The following is a 25,707-nucleotide window of genomic DNA, read 5'->3' as shown; positions in this document are numbered from 1 at the left end:
CCTTTTTCACTTCTTGCTTCCTAAAACTCAATGTAGACAAAACTGAACTCATTATCTTCCCTCCATCTCACGTATCTTCCCTACCCGATCTATCTATTATGGTAAATGGCATCACGCTCTCCTCTGCACCTGAAATCCGCTCTCGGAGTAACTCCCAACTCTGCCCTGTTCTTCAAACACACGTCCAAACTCTTGCCACCAACTCAAAAATCTTTCCAGAATCCATCCCTTCCCCAGCCCTCAATCTACTAAAACTCTTGTACATGCCCTCATTATCTCCTACCTTGACTACTGCAACACTCTCCTCTGTGGCCTCCCTGCTAACTCTCTTGCACCACTCCAGTCTGTCCTCAACTCTGCTGCCCGACTAATCCACCTCTCTCCTCCAGTTTCTCCCCTCTGAAAATCCCTCCACTGGCTCCCAATTCACCAACGGATCCAGTTCAAACTACTAACACTGACCTACAAAGCCATCCACAACCTGTCCCCCTCCCTATATCGCTGAACTAATCTCCCAATATCTTTCCTCACATACTCTTCGATCCTCCCAAGACCTCCTACTCTCCTCCACACTTAAGGGGGTTTTACACATAGCGATATTGCTAGCGATATCGCTATAACGTCACCGATTTTGTGACGTTATAGCGATATCGCTAACGATATCGCTTTGTGTGATACTTACCTCCGACCGGCTCCCCCGCTGATCGCGCGAGAATGTCCAGCTCCATTTCTCGTCGTCTGCTCCCTGCTGGGCTTCCTGCTGGCGCCGACGAGCGACGCATGGAGGCGGACGGGAGCACGTCAGGATCGCTGTGTGAGAAAGTTAAGTATCGTGCGCTGCGTCGCTGTGAGATCTGCCTGTGTGACAGCTCACTAGCGATCATTTAGCGATGCACCAGCGATCCTGACTGGGTCGGATCGCTGGTGCATCGCTAAATGTAAAGGGGCCTTTATTCGTTCCTCACACAACCACCTCCAAGATTTCGCCCGAATATCCTCTGGAATTCCATGCATCAACACGTCCGATTATCCACCACCCTCGGATCCTTCAAACGGAACCTGAAAACCAATCTTTCTAGGAAAGCTTACAGCCTGCAATAACCATTCTGCTGCCTCACCACCGCCCGAGCCGCCGCCTCAAAACCACCAGAGCTGCGCACCCCCGACATGTCTCTTCCCAACCATCCCATAGAATGTAAGTCCCCCAAGGACAGGGTCCTCTCCCCTCTGTACGAGTCTGTCATTGTAAATTTGTTTACTGTTAACGATAGCTATAACTTTGTATGTAACCCCCCTTCTCATGTACAGCACCATGGAATTAATGGCGCTTTATAAATAATTAATAATAAACATGGATATGGATACATCTATGGATCTATCCCATATCTATCTGTGTGTGTAATGGAGTGTGGGTTGGACAAATGTAAAAGAGGAGGTTGGACAAGAAAAGATCACAATTTTTTTTTTGTGAAATAACATCTTTATTTAGCTTACAAAAACGCATACAAATCCGTATGTAAAACCGCATATCTGCATCAAAAACGCACCTGCGTTTTCTGCCAAGAGATGCGAATTCTGTGAGGAAAACTCCGCAGGCAAACCCGCAACGTGTGCACATATCCTAATAAATACCTTTTCACTACTTAGTCTAGTGGAGCTACAGTATATTCCATGTTACCAGTTTAGGCACCTCGTCGCCTGATGGTTGGATCATTTCTGCAAGTGATACAATGCGACTGATGAGCCATGTTTCATCTGATACTTACCTTTGTAAGGCCTTGCTCTGGCATCCACCTTTTCCAACTGAGATATCGTTTCAGGTTTCCCATGAAGTATAATACACAAGTCTAATAAATAAATGAAATTTTAATGGCAAGGTCCATGTGTAAATATTATTGGAAATGCCCTTTTTTAGTAAATTGGATCACAATGACGCCAACAAATAATGCCCTCAAATGAACTGATAGCCTTTTAGTTAGCAAATAAAATAAAACTAAAGAACTTTATCAAGTCATGGTGTCATAACAAATATATTTCATATAAACTGTACACAGCTGTGTTTCAAGTATTTCACTACAATAGAAAAAAATTCACATATAAATTCAAACATTTTCATCTATATAAATGAGCGCATCTGTAAATTTAGAAACAATGTTAGGAAAAGAGGAAAGGGAAAAATCAGCTCACCACTCTTAGTCAGAATCCAACAATATAGTACTCACAAGACGCCGGTCCCAGCAGAAATGCTGTAATTGAACATGCACGGAGAAGCCTTGATCAGAGGCGTTGTCCATAAGAAAAAGAAAAAAGTGATCTCCAGCGTGAAGACTTTGATTAAAATTCCAATTTATTTGTAATATATTAAAAATCAAAGTTCATAGCGATACATCATATGGCCAGGATCCCTGGTACAATCAACAACCAACCCGTTTCGACCTATAAAGGTCTTAATCATGTTTCCATGGTTGAAATGCGTTGGTTGTTGATTGTTCCAGGGTCCCTGATCATATGATGTATCACTATGAACTTTGATTTTTAACATATTACAAATAAATTGAAATTTTAATCAAAGTCTTCACACTGGAGATCACTTTCCTTTTTTCTTTTTCTCATCTGTAAATTTAGTTGCATCCAAAGACCTACAGTGAGACGTAGCCGCTGTCCACAGAAACCACTCTCCACCTCTTATTTTTCTAAGAAATCTAGAAAATTATTCAGACATTCTATTTGGATTTATCACTATGTCAAAAGTGGGCAGTTTTTGCTCTTATTTTATTCCCACTACGCCAAAGGTTTTTTTTGTTGTGTTTTTTAATTCTCCATCTGGTTCCAGAGATATGGGCTTTTTTATTTAGTATCAATTTTTATGGTCCTCACTAGGGAGCGTGGCTCACAGGACTCTGGGGCATGTCTTTAGATGGCTCAGCATTATTATTGTGTAGGCGCTGGGCCCCTTGGTGAAGATTTAAAAAAACACCAATTAAGCCCTATATCTTTGAATGAGTATGGTGAATTTTTTTTTAAAAGAAAAAAAAAAAAATGGAATATTCACAGTAACACCAACCAAAAATAAAACTGGACACTTTTGACAGGTCTTCTTTAAAACAGAGAAATGTTGGAAAAGGAAGTTCAAATCAAAGCTCCTCTGACTTTAAACTTAGCCAAGTAGTAGTTGTTAAAACTCTGTACTACTCTCATAACCAGAGTAGGGGGATTGTAAACTGTCCCTAATAGCCAGCTAGAAAGGAAATTTGAGAGCAGCTGTCATGAGAATGCCATCAATCACCTGTATTAAGAGGTTCTCTCTATCAGTCTTAGAACAGACCACCAATTTCAAAATAATGGAAATTAAGCAAATTTATAACATCCCCACAGATTATGCCTCCCTTTTTATTTACCAGGAATGGCACCATAAACTGTAGAGTGGTCTTTCATACTGAAGCTCCCTGCTTTGTGTCCTTCAACCAAATGTTTGGTATTACATTGCAGTCCCAATCACTACAAAATGTACCGAGCTGAGCCTGCTCAACACTGAACAGCATGTGGTGCTAGCCGAAATGCCCCCATTCTTTGAAATCAGCTGAGCAGGTATCAGGAGAGTCATTTTCCTCCCCACTGACATAACATCCTAAATGCCAGAAAATTATTTTTAACATTTTATCCAGGATTATAGAACTAGGTCTGCATTTATTTCTTTGACAGTGCTCTTGTCTAACAGTATTGTCTGGAATTGCATCCAACTCCCTGAGAAAGACCCAGACAACCCCTTTAAAGAAGACCTATGACCAGCATCTAAATAATGGAATAGCGGCTGCAGCGCTAAGGAACAGTTTTTCATTTTTTACATTGCTCCCCTTCATTGTAGAGATATTTGCTTGGAAAGTTTAGGTTTTAATTTATGGAAAGTTCAATTGGGCATTAACAGAGATTTCTGGGGGCGTTTACTTTTTTCCCTGCATCAGGGTGACCAATCATTAGCAGACAATAACATACAGAGGAGAAAACTCCCTCCTCTCTTGACTGATCTCTGCAGCTACTGAATAGGGATACAGCAGAGCTGAGTTATGCATCATTATAAACACTTCCAGATCTCATCTCACTTTGCTGTCAATTCTCACTGACTGCCACGAGACCTGGAATTGTTTGTAATGATACGCAAGGGAGCTCTGCTTTATCTCTACACAGTAGCTGCAGAGATAAGTGCGGAGAGGAAGGCATGTTTTTTACCCGGTGTGTTGCTTCCTATTTATGATTGGTCAACCTCATGAAGGGGAAGAAGTACACACACCCAGAGGCAAATCTCTGGTAACACCAAGCTGAACTTTTTCAGAAATTATAACTTAAGCTAATATCGCCACAACAGAGCAGGGAAATTACAAAATAAAAGCTTATGTTTTCTTTAGCTCTGCAGCCACTAATTCATGATGTAGCTAGTATGAAAAGGTTCTCTTTAACCTATCAGGCTTGGTAAGAACTCTTCAACTAAGTGCCTATTATATAGGAAACTTAAAGATGTCATTGTGTGTGTTTTCCATATTCCAGTGTGGCTAAAAGTTAAATAAAAACAGATGACTTCAAAAGCTTGAGTCTGACAAATCTCATTTAGATCAGAATAGTTTTTAACTCAAAGAGGATTTACGATCCAGCCTACACAGCTCAGCCAGAACAGTTACGGTATTCTCTTCGACCGGCTCTGTCTTCACCCAGTGGTAAGGGAGCTCAGGCACCTTTTCTTGTTTCGGAAATGGTGACATGTTACTTGAGTCATTGTGCCACATATCAGACATCATCTGTAACGTAGAAATCCTGTCTTGCATTTCTCCTACATCACACTGCATGAGCAGATTATACAGTTCCTTAGTAAGACTCTTGATTATGCTTATCCTTGCCATGGTTTTTGCCTCAGTTTTAGTGTAGGGCAAGACCTTTTCATACACACTAGAGTCCGATATGGGTTGCAAATAGTTCTTACGCCACCTGAGACTCACCATGTTCTCTTCCATTGGCTTTTGGTATAAATAAAGCATGCTCAAAATATGACGACATGGCAATTTATAGCCCTTGTTAAAATAGCATGTACAGGAATGGTCACTTAAAGACACACTGTGGGTGTCTTCTAGGATCTGGACAGTAGTAAATCTAGTTTGCTTAGTGATTAGATGAGTAGATCTCTTAGCTACTTCCCACTCTTTTGAACACAACTGAAAGGCAACGTCATTGCATAACTCTTTTAGGGACAGAAGCATTGAATTTGATACCCAAATTGGTCTCCAGGCACCCAAGTTTGGGTTTACAATGAGTCCATTGTTCAGAATGGTAAATGTGTTTACCTGCCAAGTGGCTTTCTTTTGCATGGATTTAGAGGAGGCCTTTGAAACAGATGGGAGAGATGTCTGTGCAGGAAGGATAGGGTGCACTTTTTTTTTAGTAATTTTGGGTTGTGATTCAAACAATTTCTTGGAAAGGCCTGGAGAAAAATCCCTATTCCCTTTTTGGTTGAAACAGTCTGCAGACTTAAGAAACTCTTGGATAGCATTTTCTATTGAGCTCTGATTTGTAAGGCAGCTCGAAATAGTCGCATCGATAATTCCTACACTGTCCATGTAAGTCCTACAAGAAAGTATGCCTTTCTTTACATGCATGTACCATAGAAGCTCATTTGAAAACCACTCTTTGCAGAGTTTAGCATAGAGGTCTTTGTTTAATTTGTGCTCTAGTTTCTCAGCCAAGAAGCTCAACTTCCGAGGAGTAGTCTGATAGATTGCCTCTTCAATCAACTTACGGACACAGAACCTAAATTGAGAGGATCCTTTGGTCTTCTTTTCAATGAGACATGCTGTGTGATAGACTGAAAGCAAGACCTGCCCTGATGGAAATGCTTCCTTTAGAACATCCACTTGCTTAAAAGCTATATCTGTATGGATAACTTTTACCTTTGACCATTCAGAATTGAAAAGTTTAAACGTTTCCAGCACTTTTGAGATGTTTTTGGAATCTTCTTCTTTTACAAATGAAAAGTAAACTATTTTAGCCATGCGTTCTTTGGTTTCCACTAGAAATGCATACAGAATGTATCCAATTTTGCTAGAAACCTTATGAAGCAAAATGCTCTCTGGAAACTTTATGAACCAGTTACTCATAGTACTTGTTTGGAAACAAAGTTGCTCCACTTGTTTTTGAACTCCGACCATGAGCAATGATTTTGAGCCAGCATCCATGTTTTGGAAGTCTTTAATGAAACCATCTACACGTGATAAAGCATCTATGGATAGTGCCTCAGGAGAGTCAGAGATGGTGGCAGACGTAAGTTTGCTATTGAATTCATCATCAATGACTTTAATTTCTGAAGGAAAATTACTCTTAGGCTTGCATGAGGATTGGCTGTCTTGTAGAACTTCCTTCTGGTTATTTTCCTTCTTCGGAGACAGACATAGACTTTCGTTGCAAATCTTTTTAAAAGGGACCTCCAAGTTAGGTGAAAGTTCTCCCGTTTTGGGTGGATGATCGGGAGATGCTTGAGGTGATGTATTTTTGGAATGGTTGTGAGTTGAACATTCTTCTTTAACCACCAAACGATCTAGATCTATATCGTAATGCAGAACAAAAAAGGCTGGACAGACAATATCGTGGGTCTTTCTTTTACCATTGTGTCCTTGAAGTTTGGAGCAACAAAACGTCACCTCGGTGTATCTGGGAAGCAGAAATAAATGTAAAAGGGTAAATGACAAAGAAAGTAGTGTGATAGAGGGTCATCTCTTCCCACTAGCTTTGGCCCCCCAATTGGTAAGGGGGGTGGGGGGTAATTGTGTTACTATTTCCCGCTATGCCAAGTACATACCAGTCTTTTTGTGTGATAGAGTGCAGTTAAAACCCCATAAAGCCCGTTTATCAACCTAAAAAATGTTAAAAAAAAAAACAAAAAAAAAAAAAAACTTCAAGACATTTCCCAGTCTCAACTTCCTGGACCCTCTCCACACCACCGCATTGGTAACCTGTGTCAGTGATTGGCTGCAGTTTCCTTTTTGTCAGCAAGTCATCACTGCATCAGGTAGTAGAGACCAAGGATGGACTGAGTGGCATCACAGTGAAATTAGTGAGGAATTACTATATTTTTTTTTTTTTTTTTAAGCTATTCTGACCATTTTATTTCTAAGTTTACAACCTTTTCAAAATGGCTGCTGGACTCCTGGCCTACCTTGTGATAGCATTGTATCACTACGGTTGCGGTATTCACAAGATGACATCTAATATTATGAGACCAGAGTGACAGGACTCATGGAGACTACAGCAGGAGATCATTGCTTACTGCCGAAGCCAGTTTTTACCTTCCTGACAAAGCCTTATCTTTCAAATCCGACTAGCATCACTTTATGTTATAATAACTATGAAAGGTTTCTTCTCATTCCAGCGATTCAGAAACTGCCTGTGACACCTTGCAATTTACCAGAATGGTAAATTTAGGCCCATATGTTTTGCATTTATGAAAATATTTAAAATTTGCTGAAAATTTTAACATTGTCAATCTCTGAATTTTATGCCTTTAAAATAGTCACACCAAAAAAAAAACATTTACCATATAACATTTATAATTTTACAAGAGTAATTTTACATAATTATGTTTGAAGGGTTGAAAGCTTTGCTGCAATTCTTCATTTTTATTTTCAAGGAAACTTACAAATCCAATTTTCTTTGTTAGGGACTACTTCCACTTTTGAAGTGACTTTCAGGGGCCCACACATCAGAAAAGTCCCAAATAAAACCACATTTGAATAAATGCACCCCTCAAGGTATTCAACAACTGCTCTCAGGTGCTTCACATGGATTAAGGGAACCAGTCTCTAAAAAAAAAAAAAAGCTATTAACCAGCATATATGAGGTTAATCTGCAGATTTATAGCATTATTAACCCACTCGCACTTATCCAAATGGAGAAAATGAAGTTTATTCCTTTCAGCAGCGTTCCGGTTTGTCATGGTAGTGGCGCCAATTTAGTGACCAGTTTGGGTATACGGAGAAGCAGCTGTAACCGTGGCCCCAGCCCTGACTGACATTCGCTCTGCAATGGGGCCGGCTGTCAGTCAGTGCTGGCGGTGCGGTTAAAGCTGCGGCTCTGTATTGTCAGAACGGTAACTGAACCAGCGCTGACACGGTCCCCATGACTGAAACCGAAATGCTGTGTGGAGGTAATAATACAGTTATTTTTCTCCCAGCAGCGATTAGCTAAATGCAGGCATCGAGCAGATTAATAACGCTATTAACCATCAGATTACCCTCATATCTGCAGGCTAATAGCGTTTTTTTCTGGTGGCAGGTTCCCTTTAAAGAAAATAAGTATTAGACCTATCGGTAAATATGTTTCCAGGAGTTCTTCCTGACAGCACCAAGGAGGTCGTCCTCCTCCTCCGTACAGGGACAGGAAAACACGAGAGGTTAAAAGGCCCCTTCCCCACCCACCTCCCTCAGTGTTTTAACAAGTACCACACCATGGCTGATGCAACTTAAATTTATTTCAATCGATATCATATTAAGACATGAAAACAACACAAACAGGAAGGGAACTAACCGTGCTGTCAGGATTGACTCCTGTAAATATAATTACCGGTAAGTCTAATACCTATTTCCAGGATGTCCCCCCTGACAGCACCACCAGGAGGTTGTCCTTATCCTTGATAGGGACAGGAACACAGAAGAGGTTAAAATAGCCCTTCCCCACCACCACCCTACAGTGTTTTTCCTGTCCCTATCAAGGACAGATGCAAAAGAGAGCATATGGATGCGAAGTACAAAGATACCCGAGTGCCAACGATCCCTCGGGGAGACGGAACCCGGTCGAGCAGGAGGCTCCTGGGAACAAGCTGCATTCCTCTCTAGAGGGCTCTGGGCGGAGCAGTCTCAGTCCGGTGGGCTGACTCTGCAGGTGTGCTGATACCGGAGGTGGTCCCTCAGCGTCCGCTTGAGCTGTGTGCTCCTGGCATCTGCCACATCCCTCCCCAGGGGGCTCTGGGCAGCGGCTGCTGTTCCGGCTTCAGATCAGCTGGCATTTCGTACCGGGAACTTTTGGCGCGCCGTGTCATTAAGAGGTACGCCGGTGACGACATCCGGGGGGGGCGTGTCCATAGGATCCCGGGACAGAACAGGGTTGGCCGGCGTCTCAACCCCTGGACTACCGGCAGCATCAGAAGGGTTCCGGGAGGTGTGTTTGCAAGGTCTCAGGGCTGCTGACTTCCAGAGCTCAATTGAGTGGAGCAGTGTGCTGGGCGCGTGGCTTCTGACAGGACACCCAGGTGTCTAGGGCGGCCGGCGTGCGTTCCACAGGGAGTGTGGACAGTATGGCCAGAGACCTGCGATGCTGGGATTAACAGCAACTGGGCTTGGAAGGATGACGAATCAGATGTCTTGAAGACGGGTAAGGCGGACTACTTAAAGACTGGCAGCTGACAGCACACTTGACTCAGTAAAGTTGGAGAGTGCTAGCCGTCCTGACGTTCAATCCTTAGAGCCATCCCTGGACCATGTGAGTAAGGTGTAGTAGGGGTCTCCTAGCTGGTCAATGGATCCAAAGCCACAGGGTCCTCCTTATATATTTTCTTTCAGGATAAGGAGACGCCTAGACTATCCACTTCAGAGGCCAAACGAAAGGCTCCCTAAGTACGGCCAGGCTCCCAGAAGGATATGTTAAAAAGCTATGTGAAGGATGCATATCCGGGTTACTTAAAGAGGAGCAAACCTCTTTAATGGACAGTATTAAAACTATGATCAGAGAGGAAGTGCAAACTACAGTCTCAGCATTAGTACCAGCACAATCCCCACTGTCCTAAAAGACCCAGATGGGATTTGGATCCGAGTTCTGAGGAAGGCGAGGTGTCTGGCTATTCCTATCCGGATTCGGGTGAAGGCGAGTGTTCCTCAGTAGTACTCCCGGAAGAAAGGAAGAGATATCACTTTTCTTCTGAAAAGACAGACATGCTCCTGCAAGCCGTCAGGAGTAAAATGAAAGTTGAGGAATCCACGGAGCCATTAACAATCCAGGATAAAATGTTCAGCGGGCTGAGAGCTCGTAGAAATAGTGTTTCCAGTTAATCACATATTGGCAATGATATTGGAAAAATGGGAAGACGTGGGGAAGAAGCTTGTGGTCCCAAGGGACTAAGTATTGCCTTCCCTTTGACCCAGAAGATCCCATGGTATGGGAAACTGTACCAAAGATTGACATACCTGTGGCTAGAGTCTCCAAGAAAACAGTTATCCCCATTGAAGACTCGTCCAGCCTTAAAAATCTGATGGACAAGAGATCAGAGGACCTCCGCAAGAAAGTCTGGGAGTCATCGGCAGCCATCTTGAAAGCGAATATAGCAGCCACGTCGGTGATTCTATGGGTCAACGAGCTGGAGAATCACATTAAGAACAAGACTCCCAGAGAGGAAATCATGAAGTCACTACCATTGTTGAAAATGGCGACCGACTTTATGGCAGATGCCTCAACAATATCAGTCCGCTTCTCTGCAAGAAACAATGTGCTGTCTAATGCAGCGAGGCGGGCGCTGTGGCTAAGATCATGGACAGGGGATACCCAGTCAGAGAACAAGCTTTGTTCAATACCCTTCTCTGGCCCGCACGTATTTGGACCAGTACTGGACAAATTGCTCGAAAGAGAATCAGACAAGAAGGGCTTTTCCTAAGAAAAGCCAAAGAGAATGCCGTCCTTTCGGAGGACTCGCTCCCACCCCAGGCAGGACTATTAAGGAAAGGGCAAGTCCGGCAGGTGGAGCTACCACAAGGGTGGCAAGGGTAAAATTTCCTTTCAGGATCAAAAGGCCAAGACCCAGCAGGCAATGACACCAGAAGTGTTGGGGGGAGACTCCAGTACTTCCTGAGGGGTTGGCAGGAGATTACTCAGAATCCGTCGATTTTGAAAACAGTCGCACAGAGGTACAGGATAGAGATCACCCAGTTACCTCCCAAGAGATACTGCCTAACCCATACCCAGTCTCCAGCATTTTATCAAAGACTTCTGAGAGATATATAGGAGCTTATAGTGTTGCAGGCCATAATTCAGGTACCTAATTCCCAAAGGTTCCAGGGGAATTATTTAAGTCTGTTTTCCATAAAGAAACCAGGAGGAGAATACCAAACAATAATAAATCTTAAACCACTAAACAAGTGGGTGGCCTACAAGCAATTCAAAATGGAGTCCCTCAAATCAGTCATCCCATTGATAAGGAAGGACTCGGTAATGAGCACACTAGATCTAAAAAGTGATTATTACCATGTACCTATCCATGTCTCACATCAAAAGTACCTCAGGTTCGCGATAAAAGACCAAGGGAGGATACATTTCCAGTTCCAACGCCTGCCATTCGGTCCCTCCTCTGCCCCCCGAATCATCACAAAACTCATGGCAGACGTTATGGCCTTCCTAGGAGACTAGAACATTCTTATCGTCCCATACTTGGACGACCTATTTCTAGTGGCAGATTCTCCACAACAGATGGAGGAATGTTTATCAACTGTGTCTCTCCTGGAGAGGCTGGGGTGGTTAATAAACGTAAAGAAATCAAGTTTCAAACCAGAAAGGAAGAAAGTGTTTCTTGGGGTACTCCTGGATTCCGAACAGGAATACTCATTCCTTCCGCTGCACAAACAGGAGATTCAGCTGGTACAAAAACGAAAATACATCTCCATAAGGAAAGCCATGAGAGTCCTGGGTTTGAGGTCTTCATGTATCACCAGCGTCCAATGAAGTCAGTTCCATTCAACAAGCCTACAGCGGGAGGTCCTTTCGGCATAGGACGGCAAGGAGGCATTGTTGAACAACAGGATGCGGTTATCCGGAGAGGTAAAGCGGTCATTGGCATGGTGGACCAGTACAGCAAACCTCGAGAGGAAGACCCTGGAAAGCGTTCCTGTGCGTCAACATCACTACAGATGTAAGCCTCAAAGGTTGGAGAGCTCGCATGGAAGGATGTTGCCTCCAAGGAACTTGGCCACATCAATGCGCAACAGGTCCTCGAACCACAGGGAACTCAGAGCAGTCTTGGAAGCACTGAGGAGATGCCAGGAAAAGCTACAAAATCAACACGTCAAGATCTACTCGGACAACTCGACCACAGTATCCTTCCTTCTACATCAGGAAGGTCCGAGTTACCGTCACTTACTGAATTTATCAGACAATATTTTCCTGGGCAGAACTCACGGTAAAATCAATCACGGCAATACACCTGAAAGGCTCAAAAAATCAGTTGGCAGACTTCCTAAGCAGTGAGCAGGTTCAATCCTCAGAATGGTCTCTAAACGAAGTGGTCTCTGTCCAGCTGACCTATCACTAGGTGACACCAGAAATAGACTTATCTGCCTCAAGGAAAAATACAAAAACAAAAGAATTTTTCTCTTTAAATCTGGGAGACAACCTGACTGGAGTAGACACCTTAGCACAGAGCTGGAACATGAGGCTCGCTTACGCCTTCCCACCACTCGCTCTAATATCAAGAGTCCTGAGGAAGATGCAGGAGAGTCAAGCATCGTTAATCCTAATAGTCACATACTGGCCCAAGAGGAGCTAGTTCTCCCTACTAAAGTGGATGGTGTTGGAAGACCCAATTCTCCTACCAGCAAGACCAGATCTTTTAATTCAGGGCCCTCTAGTTCATCAAAATCTAGAGATGTTACAGCTGTCGGCTTGGATCCTGAGAAGGAGATCCTGAGGTCAAAGGGTTTATTGGAACCAGTCATCTCTATCATACAAAAGAGCAGGAAGCTGATAACCTCAGGAATATACCGGAAGGTGTCTGGAAAAAGTTCTGTTCACAAAGTACAGTCCCAGTATCTGTCACTCAGGGTCCAGATATTCCTCAAATTCTAGACTTCCTTGAGGCTGGCTTTGACAAAGGTCTGAAGCCTAGTACTTTGAATGTACAGATTTCAGCTTTGGGTTCCTTTTTTTGACTTTCCATTAGCCAATCATCCCTGGGTGGTGAGATTCATTAAAGCTATCCAGCGTATTAGGCCCACAATACAGTTAGGTCCATATATATTTGGACAGAGACAACATTTTTCTAATTTTGGTTCTAGACAATACCACAATGAATTTTAAACAAAACAATTCAGATGCAGTTGAAGTTCAGACTTTCAGCTTTCATTTGAGGGTATCCACATTAAAATTGGATGAAGGGTTTAGGAGTTTCAGCTCCTTAACATGTGCCACCCTGTTTTTTAAAGGGACCAAAAGTAATTGGACAGATTAAATAATTGTAAATAAAATGTTCATTTCTAGTACTTGGTTGAAAACCCTTTGTTGGCAATGAGTGCCTGAAGTCTTGAACTCATGGACATCACCACACGCTGTGTTTCCTCCTTTTTGATGCTCTGCCAGGCCTTCACTGCGGTGGTTTTCAGTTGCTGTTTGTGGGCCTGACTGAAGTTTAGACTTTAACAAGTGAAATGCATGCTCAATTGGGTTGAGATCAGGTGACTGACTTGGCCATTCAAGAATATTCCACTTCTTTGCTTTAATAAACTCCTGGGTTGTTTTGGCTTTATGTTTTGGGTCATTGTCCATCTGTAGTATGAAACGACGACCAGTTTGGCTGCATTTGGCTGGGTCTGAGCACACAGTATGGCTCTGAATACCTCAGAATTCATTCGGCTACTTCTGTGCCACATCATCAATAAACACTAGTGACCCAGTGCGACTGCCAGCCATGCATGCCCAAGCCATCACACTGCCTCCGCCGTGTTTTACAGATGATGTGGTATGCTTTGGATCATGAGCTGTACCACGCCTTCACCATACTTTTCTCTTTCTATCATTCTGGTAGAGGTTGATCTTGATTTCATCTGTCCAAAGAATGTGCTTCCAGAACTGTGCTGGGTTTTTTTTTTTTTTTAGATGTTTTCTAGCAAAGTCCAGTCTAGCCTTTTTATTCTTGATGCTTATGAGTGGCTTGCACCGTGCAGTGAACCCACTGTATTTACTTTCATGCAGTCTTCTCTTTATGGTAGATTTGGATATTGATACGCCTACATCCTGGAGAGTGTTGTTCACTGGGTTGGCTGTTGTGAAGGGGTTTCTCTTCACCATGGAGACTATTCAGCGATCATCCACCACTGTTGTCTTCCGTGGGCGCCCAGGTCTTTTTGCATTGATGAGTTCACCAGTGCATTCTTTCTCAGGATGTACCAAACTGTAGATTTTGCCACTCCTAATGTTGTAGCAATTTCTCGGATGGGTTTTTTCTGTTTTTGCAGCTTAAGGATGGCTTGTTTCACCTGCATGGAGAGCTCCTTTGACAGCTTGTTTCCTTCACAGCAAAACCTTCCAAATGCAAGCACCACACCTCAAATCAACTCCAGGCTTTTTATCTGCTTAATTGCAAATGACATAACGAAGGGATTGCCCACACCTGTCCATGAAATAGCCTTGGAGTCAATTGTCCAATTACTTTTTGTCCCTCTAAAAACAGGGTGGCACATGTTAAGGGGCTGAAACTCCTAAACCCTTCATCCAATTTTAATGTGGATACCTTCAAATGAAAGCTGAAAGTCTGAAATTCAACTGCATCTGAATTGTTTTGTTTAAAATTCATTGTGGCAATGTCTAGAACCAAAATTAGAAAAATGTCTCTGTCCAAATATATATGGACCTAACTGTATGTAGCTCAGTGCCTCCCTGGGATCTCAACCTTGTTCTGAATGAACTCACAAAAATCGATACGAGCCACTAGATCAGGCACACCTAAGGTTGATAACATTCAAAGCAGTCTTTCTAGTAGCAATAATCTTGGCAAGACGCATAGGCGAAATTCAGGCCCTTTCCATAAGAGACCCATATTTAAAGATTCAGGAGGACGGTCTTAAAATTGGACCCCGATTTCCTTTCCAAGGTAGTTTCTGACTTCCACAGGAATCAAGAAATAGTGTTACCCACTTTTTGCCATAACTACAGCAACGAGAAGGAACGCTCTCTTCACTCCTTGGACGTAAAAAGGACAGTTCTTTAATACTTAAAGCTCAGAGAGATGGAGAGTGGACTCTAACCTCTTCGTCCAGATGGCCGGAAAGAACAAAGGGAAGAAGGCTTCAAAAGCTAGTTTAGCCAGATGGTTAAAGTCGACTATTAGAGCAGTACATGTCGGACTCCGCCGGAAAACCTTACGGTCACTCGCTAAGAGCAATCTCGGCTTCGTGGGCAGAGAGTGCTGGGGCTTCCATAGATCAGACCTGCAGAGCAGCAACTTGGTCTAAGTTAAATACCTTTTGCAGACATTATAAGTTGGACGGTCTGTCAAATCAACAGACGACCTTCTTTAGGAGGAAAGTCCTCCAAAGCAGTAATCCCGTCCTAGTAGGAGTTATTTGGTATATCTCCTGATGGTGCTGTCAGGAGGGATGTCCTGGAAAGTAGGAATTAGTCCTACCGGTAATGTTTCCAAGAGTCCATTTTATATACCCTCCCTTGGATTTCCTGTCTGATATGTGATATGAACATGTGTAGAGAGAAAGTTCAATAAAATAGTGTTGCACTCGTCCTGGTGTAGTACTTGGGAAAATCACTGAAGGGTGGTGGGGAAGGGCTATGTAACCTCTTCTGTGTTCCTGTCCCCATCAAGGATAAGAAGGACAACCTCCTGGTGGTGCTGTCATGATGGACTCCTGGAAACAACATTACCAGTAGGACTATTTATTACTTTTCCAGAACATCCCTCCTGGCAGCACCATGGAGAATATCAACGTACCTCCTCAGGTTGGAGAACCTTTCTCCCAAAGGCAGTTTGTTTACTAGATAGCATGTCTAATTTATAATGCTTGCAAAACGTATGTAGCCTGGCCCAGGTTGTGGCCTTACAGATCTGCTCGACTGATGCCCCCACCCTCTCATCCCAGGAAGTGGAGACTGCTCTTAGACCCTTGGGAGGACTGATCCCTTCTGATAGGCTAAGGAGATTCCAGAGGTAATCCATCTTGCGATGCTGGTTTTGGAAGCTTTTTTTCCCCCTTATTCTTACCCCCAAATAAGACAAACAAGTTAGGACCCTGTCTCCAACTATGAGTGGCCTCTAGATATTCAATTACTGTCTGTCTAATGTCCAACGCGCGAAGGACCTGTTCTTTCTGATTTGAAGGGTTTTCACAAAAGGAGGGCAAGATAATCTTACCTTCGGTAAGAAAGAGGGGTTTAATTTTAGGATTATGCGATCCTCCCATATCCGAAGATACGGATCCCAAGTGAACAGGGCCTGAATTTCCCCTAGTCTTTGCAGTAGTAATGGCCACTAAAAACGCTGTTTTGATTGTCCGGTCTGAGATGGACTTCTTTCCCCTGGTACATAAGGCTCTTTGCAGAGGACTCCAAATTCAATCCCAAAGGGGGACCGGCCGCCTAATAGTAAGTCACAACCTCTGAATCGCCCTGACAAGTCTAGCTACCCATGGGTGAGTGGCCAGTGAATAATCAAAAGATGTACTTAAGCTGATATCTGGACTTTTAGAGTGCTAGATCTATGCCCCTTATTAAAACCCGCTTGGAGGAAATCTAAGACCCCTGGAATATCGGGTCTGCCTGCAACAACATCAGACCTGCTACCTTCCAAACAGAACATTTTCCATATTTTGTTGTATATTGCAGGGGTGACCGGCTTTCTACTAGCCTGAATTGTGGTAATGACCTGATCCGACAACCCCTGAGCTCTCAGGATGTCCCGCTCAGGATCCAAGCTTATAGATGAAGCCTTCATGGGTTCTGATGAAAAACTGGGCCATTGTGGATTTTATCTTTCCTCTGAGGAAGCAAAACTAACGCCATAGCTCTTAGCAGTGGGAACCAAGTTCTCTTTGGCCAATACGAGGTGATCAGAAGTACCTACACCTGATCCTCCTGGATTTTCCTGAGAAACCCTGGAATAAGCGCCATCGGGGAAAGGCATAAGAAAGAGACCGGTTCCACTTCTGACAACGCATCGGCGGATTCTGGATTGTTTGCTGGATTTATGGAGTAAAATCTGGCAATCTTTGTATTCTTCCTGGTCAGGAATAAGTCTATTTGAGGTGTACCCCAGAGATGACAAGTACTGGACCACCTCCTCATTTAGTTCCCATTCCATCGACCAGACCTCCTGTCTGTTCAGGTAATCTGCCACAACATTTTGGGACCCCTTGAGATGAACTGCTGACACCGAATGGACCGTTTTCTCCGCCCAGGAAAAAATTTTGTGCACCAGATCCTGGAGTGCCCTGTGTCTGGGGTCCCCTTGGTGTCGCAGGAAATACAGTCGTCACATTGTCTGATAGGATCTTTATGTGTTGACCTTTTAGCGCTGCCTGATTTCGTCTTAGGGCTTCCCATAATTGGTCAACTTGGACCAGATTTCTGATTGCCATCTGCTCTGAAGAATCCTTTCCTCCAAGAGTTCTCCCCACCCCCACTTGCTGGCGTCCGTGGTGATCACCACGCATGGTGAGGCTGTCCAAGGAATGCTCACCTGTAGATTTTCTGGCTGAGTCCACCAAAGTAGTGATCTCACTGCTGGGGATAAGGACATTCCTCTGTCGAGTGATAACTGGCGCCGATCACAGACAGAAAAGTCTTCCCTCTGCAAGGCTCGAGTGGAATTGAGCCCACCGGACATAGGAGATGCAAGCCGTCAAGAGACCTAAAATTTTCATTGCCAACCTGATGGTAGCGCGAATCCGCAGGAACTCTATGTTTTGCACTGTCTCCTGTTTTCCCTCCGGTAGGAAGGATGTTCTGCATCTGGAGTCCAGTAGTACACCCAGGAAAATCTTCCTGTTTTCTGGTACCAGGTCCAATTTCTGCCTCTTCAAGATCCATACGAGATACTCTATTGTGGATATGGTCTTTTCCCTGTGAAGTCGGAGTTCTTCCGCCAAATTTGCCACCAGGAGAAAGTCGTCTAAGTACAGCACTATGATAATCCCTGGTTTCTTAGGTAGGCTACCATTTCTGACACCAACTTGGTAAACACTTCGGGAGCCGATGCTAGGCCGAATGGAAGGCACTGAAACTGGAAGTGGCAGGTTCGATTCAGGATCTTCACTGAAAATCTCAATTTTTGGGACGCCGGGTAAATAGGGACCTGGTAATATGCGCTTTTTAGATCGAGGGTGCACATAAATGCATCCCTGTCTATAAAAGGAACTGTAAATTTTACCGACTCCATACTGAACTTTTTGTATTTGACCCAGAAGTTTAGTAGCCTCAGGTTTATTATAGTGCAGGACTCTCATGATGGTTTTGTGATGGTGAACAGAGAGGAGTAGTAATCCTTGCCCTCTTCTGCCTGGGGTATCGGGACTATGACAGCTGTGTCGACCAGCTCCCTTAAGTCTGCTAACATGGGAGACTGTCGATAAGGTACGGTGTTGTGAGTTCATTTTCACCTTCAGTACTGAGGCCCGAGGAACTCCCTCTTCTGGTAAAGAAAGGTAGTGAGCCTGATTATCAAACACCCGAGGCTGATGATGATGACTGGCTGAGTGGAGTTAATGACTGGATATAAGGCTGCCGACGCCCTTCTGCCCTGCGGGGTTTTTCTCTGTGGGATCCTTGGAGACCAGTCTGAATTCCTGCTCCTCTAAAGCTAAGTTTGCTGCTCGGCTTTTTGCATTTGCGCTTTGACTTTGTTTGCTTTGTTTTTCTGGATTTCTGCCATTCCCTGCTGGGGTGTGCTGAATTCCTTTAGCTCTGTCTTCTGAAAATACCTGAGTGCTGATTTAGTTTTTGAAGCCTAGCTGCTTCAGGGTCTTTTTCATATCAGCTTGTTGGCTTTGTCTTTGATAGGGTTTTGGCAGATTGCAGACAGCAGCCTTCCTGTCCTTTCCTATCTAGGTAGTTTTGGGCCCCGGCTTTGCTCAGTCTATCTTTCTGTCTGTGTTAGTATTTTCATCTTGCTTCACCGTCATTATATGTTGGGGGCTGCCTATTGCTTTCGGGTCTGCTCTGGGGCAGTTTAGATTTCCCCTTTCTTTCTTTAGGCCTATTTAATTCTCCGGCTGTGTTCGAGGGGTCTAGGGCATCGTAGGAACCCCCCACGGCTACTGCTAGTTGTGTTGATAGGTTCAGGGGTCTGCAATCTGATAGTTGCCAACTTCTCTGGTTTTCTGGACTTAGCTTGTATTTCTGTTTTTGCCTCCTACGGTGACTCAATCATAACAGTACGGGAAGCAATAAACCTTTCTGGGGGAGGTGCAGTAAACTGTACGGCATAACCCTCTGCTATGGTTCTGAGAACCCACTGATACTGGGTTGTATGGAACCAATTTGCCGCAAAGCGCTTGAGTCGACCCCCGTTCAGGATGGCATCATTGCCTTCTTGACCTAGATCCTGACCCAATTAAGGACCCTTAACTTTTCTCTCCTTTGTTGTAGGTTCCTCTAATGGACTTCCCTTGGCCCCTGTAATCTCATTGTTTCAGGAGTAGGGCCTGCTTTACGAAAGGACTTTCCTTCTAAACCTATCTTCAGGAAACCCTTTCGTTTTGTCAGATGCCTTCTATAAGATGTCATCTAATGCCAGCCCGAACACCCTTAACCCTGAGAAGGGAATGGAGCATAGCTTATTTTTGGAGGCATTGTCCCCCGACCAGGTTTTCATACAGATAGCTCTACGGGCCGCACTGGACGAAGAGCTATTCCTAGCAGAGAATCTTTCAGATTCGGCAGACGTATTTGCCAAAAAGGCTGTAGCAGATTTGATCAGAGGGAGGCTATAATTTCTTTTCTAGTTTTGTTGTTCAAATGCTCCTACAATTGTCCCATCCATAAAAACCTGGCAACTGAAATTGCGGCTATGTTGGTTTTCATCAAAGCCGCAGACGTCTCTCAAGCCTGTTTCAGGAGATTATCCGCCATCCTGTCCATAGGGTTTTTTACACTTGATGAGTCCTCAAAGGGGATGAATGTATTTCTGGCGAGCGGTACATCATCTTGGGGACCTCTTCCCAGATCTTAACACCCTCAGGATCAAAAGGTAGACGATTCTTAAAATCCTGTGGTATCACCAAGCGTCTCTCAGCATCCTCCCACTCCTCCAGGACCATAGCCCGGATATGGTCTTTCACTGGGAACACATGCTTCTTCTGAGCACCGAGAACCCTGAACATCACATCCTGTCTGGACTGTGGCTTTGGAACCTCCTCCACCTGCATCGTATCTCTGACAGCCTGGACTAGGTCATCGGTGTCCTCTGAGGCAAACAAGTATCTCCTGCCTCTTTCCAGATTCTCCTATACTACCTCACCCTCTTCTGACCTCAGGGGTTGAGATTCCTCGTCCCAGCTCAGTTCCATCTCCCACCGAGGTCTCTTAGCACACGGACTCGGACTGGGAGGTTGCGGACGGGTAAGGCTAGATATGGAGGCCTGGACCTCTTTCTGAATCAGGGACCTCATCTCAGAGAGTAGGGATGGTTGTTCTTCCCTCACAACTCTGGTGGTGCAGGTAATTTTATATGGCATATAGGGCATGGTCTGTTTTTTGCAGAGACCTTGCCATACCGTTTGGGCATAGGCAGGGGCATAGCTGGGGTTCCCTTATCCTGTACATTGTAGAGAAAGGAAATAGTCAGGGGCCGTGTAATGCGAAAGGGACTGCGCACAGCGCACTTACCCCGCAGTCCTGGTCAACTTTGCCCAGATCCTCCATAGTGCTCCTGAAAGTCCTGGGTCCCTCAAGACCCAGGTAAAGGCTTTATTAACAGTCTCACTTTGTTACTTCCACGTTCCACCCTGGAACGCACTCCACCAACTTGTTTCGGCGCCTTCCCTGACGTCACCGGACGTGCGACTGCTTTTTCCGCCGTGCAACTTCCGGAAGCAGCGGCGCCCTGCCGGCCGGCGTCGGAGCGGAGAGCCCTCCATTGGGAGGAGGAAGCGGCTGTACCCAGGATCTCATCCGCTCAACTGGTCTCTGTGGCTGAGGGACTCTCCACCGGAGAGTATCAGCCTCAGGCCTTCTTGACAGGGAGAAGGATTGGACGCGCCGCACGATCCCCCTGAGCCCAGCTGGTAAGCTGAGCTTCTCTCTCGTGCATCCCTCCATGCAGGGAAAGGAAAAAACACTGAGGGAGATGGGTGTTGAGGTGCCATTTAACCTCTTGTGTGTTTTCCTGATCCTGTAAGGAGGACGACCTCCATGGTGCTGTCAGGAGGGACATCCTGGAAAAGTGGAATTAATAATTACACTTTGCACTAACATGTTGCTTTTGCCTCAATTTTTTTTTTTTTACAATTTTTACAAGGTGTAATAGGAGAAAACGGACTCCACAATTTTGTTACAAAATTTCTCACAAATTCAGCAATACCCTATACGAGATAAAAAATTGTTTGGGTGCACAGTAGAGCTCAAAAGGAAAGAATTGTATTCCCTTTGTAATTCTGAAAAATGTGCATTCCTAATGTCATTGTGGACACCATGTCAGAATAGGCGAAACTCCCAAAAATGAAGCCAATTTTGGATAAGGGCACTGAGGAAAATTCATACTTCACAGAATTTTATTGCCCAAAATTTATTTTTTTACAAGCAGGGGACAGGAGAAAATAAAACAATTTTTGAAGCAATTTCCCAAATACGCCATAACCCCAAATGTGGTTGAAAACTACTATTAGGACACACAGCAGAAATGCTATTTGGCTTCTGAAGCACAAATTTGGCTACATCATTTGCAGATGCAAATAGTCTACGAATGCAGAGGCCTGAGGCATAAAAACCCGAAAAACTACGCCTATTTTGTAAAGTACACTCAACAGGAATTTATGTAGGGGTGTAAGCATTTTTATACCAAAGATGCTTCAGAATTTACCATTGGGTTGTGAAAAAAATGGGAATTTACATTTGTAAAATAAGTAAGTAAAATTAGCCCAAATTGTTCATTTTTACCAGGGCTAATAAGAATAAATGTATCTTGTAATTATGTAACGTCTCCCTAGTGCTTCAGTACCTTGTATATGGTCTTACATGGACAGCTAAAAATGCAGTACAACTACTTCAATGGGTTACTACTTAATATTTTTTTACGGCTTTCTAGTCTGAAAGCTATGAAAATGGGAGAATGAACCAAACCAGCAATTCTTGAATGTAATATTTTTACAACGCTGTTCACCAGTAAAGTGATGACCGCTTTAGTCTTCAGGTCAGTCACCAGGGCTACATAGTTTTCTTTTATATTTTGCTATTTTTGACTACAGAAAATTTTTTGATCGCTTTTTGGGGGCCACAGTGAACAAGAAGGATTCATTATCTTTTTAAGCGTTTTCACAGTGCGGTAAAAGTGATAGACCATTTTAGTGCTCACTGTACAGGTTAAAGAGAGTTTTATAGCTCTTATCGCTCCATATGTGGGCGTACCAATGAGCAGTTTTGGATTTACATTACAGGGCTTTTAGTAGCGAAACATTTTTAAGTAAATTTTTTCTGAAATTGACTTTTTTTTGCTTGGTCTGAACCTGTACTTTCACTATTTTGATCAGTGATCTAATACCCTGCAATATTTACTGCAGGGCATCAGGACCTGTGCATTGTACACGGAGGAGACCAGGTAGACCTAGGAATGCCATGACAACTATTGGCACCAAGCAAGTGCATTGTCGGGGTGCTGATGGGTTGAAAGAGGGAGTCCTCTTCCTCTCACAACCGTCTACAAGCCAGAATCGATATTGACTGCAGCATGTAAAGGGCTGAACTGGGGTGATCAGTGCTAGCAGTCATAGCAACAGGGGGTGTTGGACATAATATACAGCTGACACCTACTACTAATGGCCCCGACTCCATCACAGTACCATACATATATGGCAGATGTAGGGGATGGGTTAAAGGAGTGTCTCTTCAAACTGACATTATAAACCAACTAGATTGTGGACCGATTCTATAGCATCGGGTATTGTAGAATATGGCCAGGGGGAGACCGACGTTCAAAAGATGGTCCAGGACGATCCACCACGATCGGCGATCTCACAGCGGGGGCCTGGTCGCTGCTGCGTGTCACACCGAGGCTAAGAACCCACGTTGCAGAAATGCTGCATAAATTTCCGCAGCATTTCCACAACTCCTGCTGCGGGAAAAACGCATGCGAATTCGCATGCATTTTCCCGCGGAAAACATGCCTTTTTCTCGCAATTTTCACGTGCGGAATTCAAGCGCAATCCAAGCGATTTGAAGCATCGCTTGGAATGTGATTGGTCACACTTGTCAAGCATAGTGTTTGACAATTGTAATCAACTTTTTACTATTGATGCTGCCTATACAGCATCAACAGTAAAAGATAGAATGTAAAAAAAATTAAAAAAGGTTATTCTCACCTTCCGACGGCCCCCTCTCCTCTCCACGCTCCCAGCATCTTCCGGTCCCAGTAATGCTTAGCGCGAAGGACCGGAGATGAAGTCACTCTTGCGAGAGCATGACATCATCAGTGGTCTTTCGCGCAAAGCATTACTGGGATCGGAAGATGCCGGGCGCGTGGTGAGAGGGAAAGAGTCCGGGGGCCTTGGGAAGGTGAGTATATCACTTATTTTAATTTTATTTTTTACAGATTTACGGTACCCAGGGCCTTGAGGAGAGTCTCCTCTCCTCTGGACCCTGGGTACTGGCTAGCGCCGGTCATCTCCTGGCTGCGTCGCCACTGACCTCTGTGCAGCAGATGACCCGCGGCAACCGTCGGGAGATCAGCACCGCAGATCTCCCGACAGTGGCGTGCATCATTCGAATTCCGCGCCAATTTGCGGCCGGACTGCGCCTGTCGCTGATTGATTGGTCGGGCCCGACCAATCAGCGACGTGGGTTTTTTGTTACAAACAGACAGAATTAGATGATTATATAAATAGATTGTATTGTGTTGTAGGGGACATAGTTCCTATACAAAAATTAAAGTGACACCTTTAGGTTCTAATTGTTCTACAAAAACCAGTTTCATCCACGCACCATTCTGCCCATTGTTTCGCATGACAAGAATCCCTCACGGATTATTTACATCACAGGCCTGCCTTTCTCTGCAACCAATGCTCATTGAGTGCTGTCTATTACCAGTGATGGAGGTGGGATCATGATAAAGCAGTGAGCGAAACAGTGCGCTGAGCCTCGTGGCCACAAGAAGAATGCAACAAGCACCCCAATTAGCACATTTGCCAAGACTTTAGTTTCTGAAGAACAGAGGCAGAAATTAGAACACCAAAAGGTGCAATTTTTTTTTTTATAGGGGCTGTAACCCAAGGTGACATGCTTCATATAGACTATCAGTATAGGCTTACACACTTCCTGTAACCCCTTCCCGAAGCTAATTTTTACTATTTGCACATTATTTTCTTCTTCCAACAGCCATATCTCTTGACAACAACCAGCGATCAAATGAATGCTAGGAAGGGAGAAGGAAGTAATGTTGCTTACAGAACTGTGTATACAGTGATCAGATCTCTGCCTTCTGTATAGAGTGTAAGGCCATCTCTGACAATTGGTTCCCTGCTCCTGCCCCATTTCTTTGCAGCTGCTTACTCTGTAGTGACTTTCTAAAACGTAGCTGCAGGGTAACATGCAGAACGGCCTGATGTCTTAGTTATCTCCACATTTAGTTTCAGGGGTCCCTGTTGGCGGTGTGCTACTTACTGACACAGTTTGGACTAGCGGCATGGTTGGGCCATTGGCCTGAAACGTGAGCACTCCAATGTAAGCAGAGGCAGCTTTGCCACTGCAGCACTGGAGGAGTGCAATGGCACTGACGCTTGCCGGATCCAGTAATCAGACCAGCGTCAAAGCAGCGCACACTGTACAGCAAGGAACTTTAGCGATGCGCCCCCTATAGACCAGCCATTGCTGAGAGACTGCACAGGCAGCCGATTGCAAAGTTTGTTTGTTTTTAAACCCATAAATTGCCAAGTTTGTTTGTTTTTAAACCCTTTGCAAATGTACCTAATAAAGAACTTGGGATTAGCCCTGTAAGTCATTTGGAGGTCTACAAGTAGTTAAAGGGATTGTCCGGGACTGGGGGAGGCAGGGGGGATGACTAGGAGGAGACTGATCAACTAATTACCAATACTCTCATCACTACCAAAGTCCCCATCTGGTTTTAGTTACTTCTCTACAGCAATAACCTCAAGTACAAGAATATGACCGCTGCAGCCAATCACAAACCTTGTACCTGACATAATTGCTGTAACATGTAAAGAGAGACTTACATGGCCCACCAAGAGAAGTCTTAGCTTTGTAATAAAGCATTGTGTACGCGTGTACGGAGAATGTAGCAGCTAACCCTCTCCCCCCGGGGTCCTTACATTACGTCTGGCCGTATGCGGATGCTGAACTTGCTATTGTGGTGGTGCACAGACACGCTGCTCTGGATGCTGTAGCTGCAGTCGTTCTCCTTCTGGAAGGCGGCGAAGAACCCCTGGAAGTCGGCGTAGTTGGTGAAGCAGGTGCCCGGCTGTATGGTCATCGGGCGATCACTGCGGTCAAGCTCGTCCATGGATCTGGCTTTCACCTTCTATCTGGAAAGGGATAAGGGCAGAAGTAAAGGTTTCTGTCCAGGCTTCATTCAGTCAGTCATGGCCTGTGTGACTCATGGGCACCCTAACTGTGGGGCAGCCTGTCTCTGCACCATGATGGTGAATGAAGCTCTCACTGGCTCCTGCCTTATTTAACGCTACTTCTCTTCTCCTGGTGTGCGCAGTTTGGAAGACCACACTGTACAACCGCTTCCTGCCCCCAAACCGA

General features: G+C 44.4%; 1 protein-coding gene across 3 annotated transcripts; it reads right to left on the bottom strand.

Moving 5' to 3' along the window:
* Window positions 1-1,848: 1,848 nt before the first annotated feature.
* Window positions 1,849-25,704, bottom strand: ZSWIM3 (zinc finger SWIM-type containing 3). 3 transcript variants are annotated; one of them, XM_073559339.1, is made up of 3 exons: window positions 25,569-25,704; window positions 25,269-25,481; window positions 1,849-6,690 (listed from the first exon to the last, which is right to left on the bottom strand). In XM_073559339.1, the coding sequence occupies exons 2-3, from the start codon at window positions 25,457-25,459 to the stop codon at window positions 4,620-4,622; spliced, it is 2,262 nt and encodes a 753-aa protein (XP_073415440.1). In that variant the 5' UTR covers window positions 25,460-25,481; window positions 25,569-25,704; the 3' UTR covers window positions 1,849-4,619. The 3 variants fall into 3 exon arrangements, with proteins under 3 accessions (XP_073415440.1, XP_073415439.1, XP_073415437.1); XM_073559338.1 differs by having other exon boundaries at window positions 25,626-25,698; XM_073559336.1 differs by having other exon boundaries at window positions 25,269-25,704.
* Between the last annotated feature and the right edge of the window lie 3 nt (window positions 25,705-25,707).

Source organism: Dendrobates tinctorius, unplaced genomic scaffold (genome assembly GCF_039654945.1).
Source record: "Dendrobates tinctorius isolate UK_male_01 unplaced genomic scaffold, ASM3965494v1 ptg000270l, whole genome shotgun sequence".
In the NCBI taxonomy this organism is placed as follows: Eukaryota; Metazoa; Chordata; class Amphibia; order Anura; family Dendrobatidae; genus Dendrobates; species Dendrobates tinctorius.
This window is presented reverse-complemented; position numbering and strand designations above follow the sequence as displayed.

Bases quoted from the DNA above. Each gene is read 5' to 3' on its own strand.
- ZSWIM3 (XM_073559336.1), bottom strand. From the start codon at position 25,459: ATGGACGAGCTTGACCGCAGTGATCGCCCGATGACCATACAGCCGGGC. The intron at 6,691-25,268 runs GTAAGGACCCCG...TCTGCTTCCCAG, and splicing joins CGCATACGGCCAGACGTAAT to ATACACCGAGGTGACGTTTT.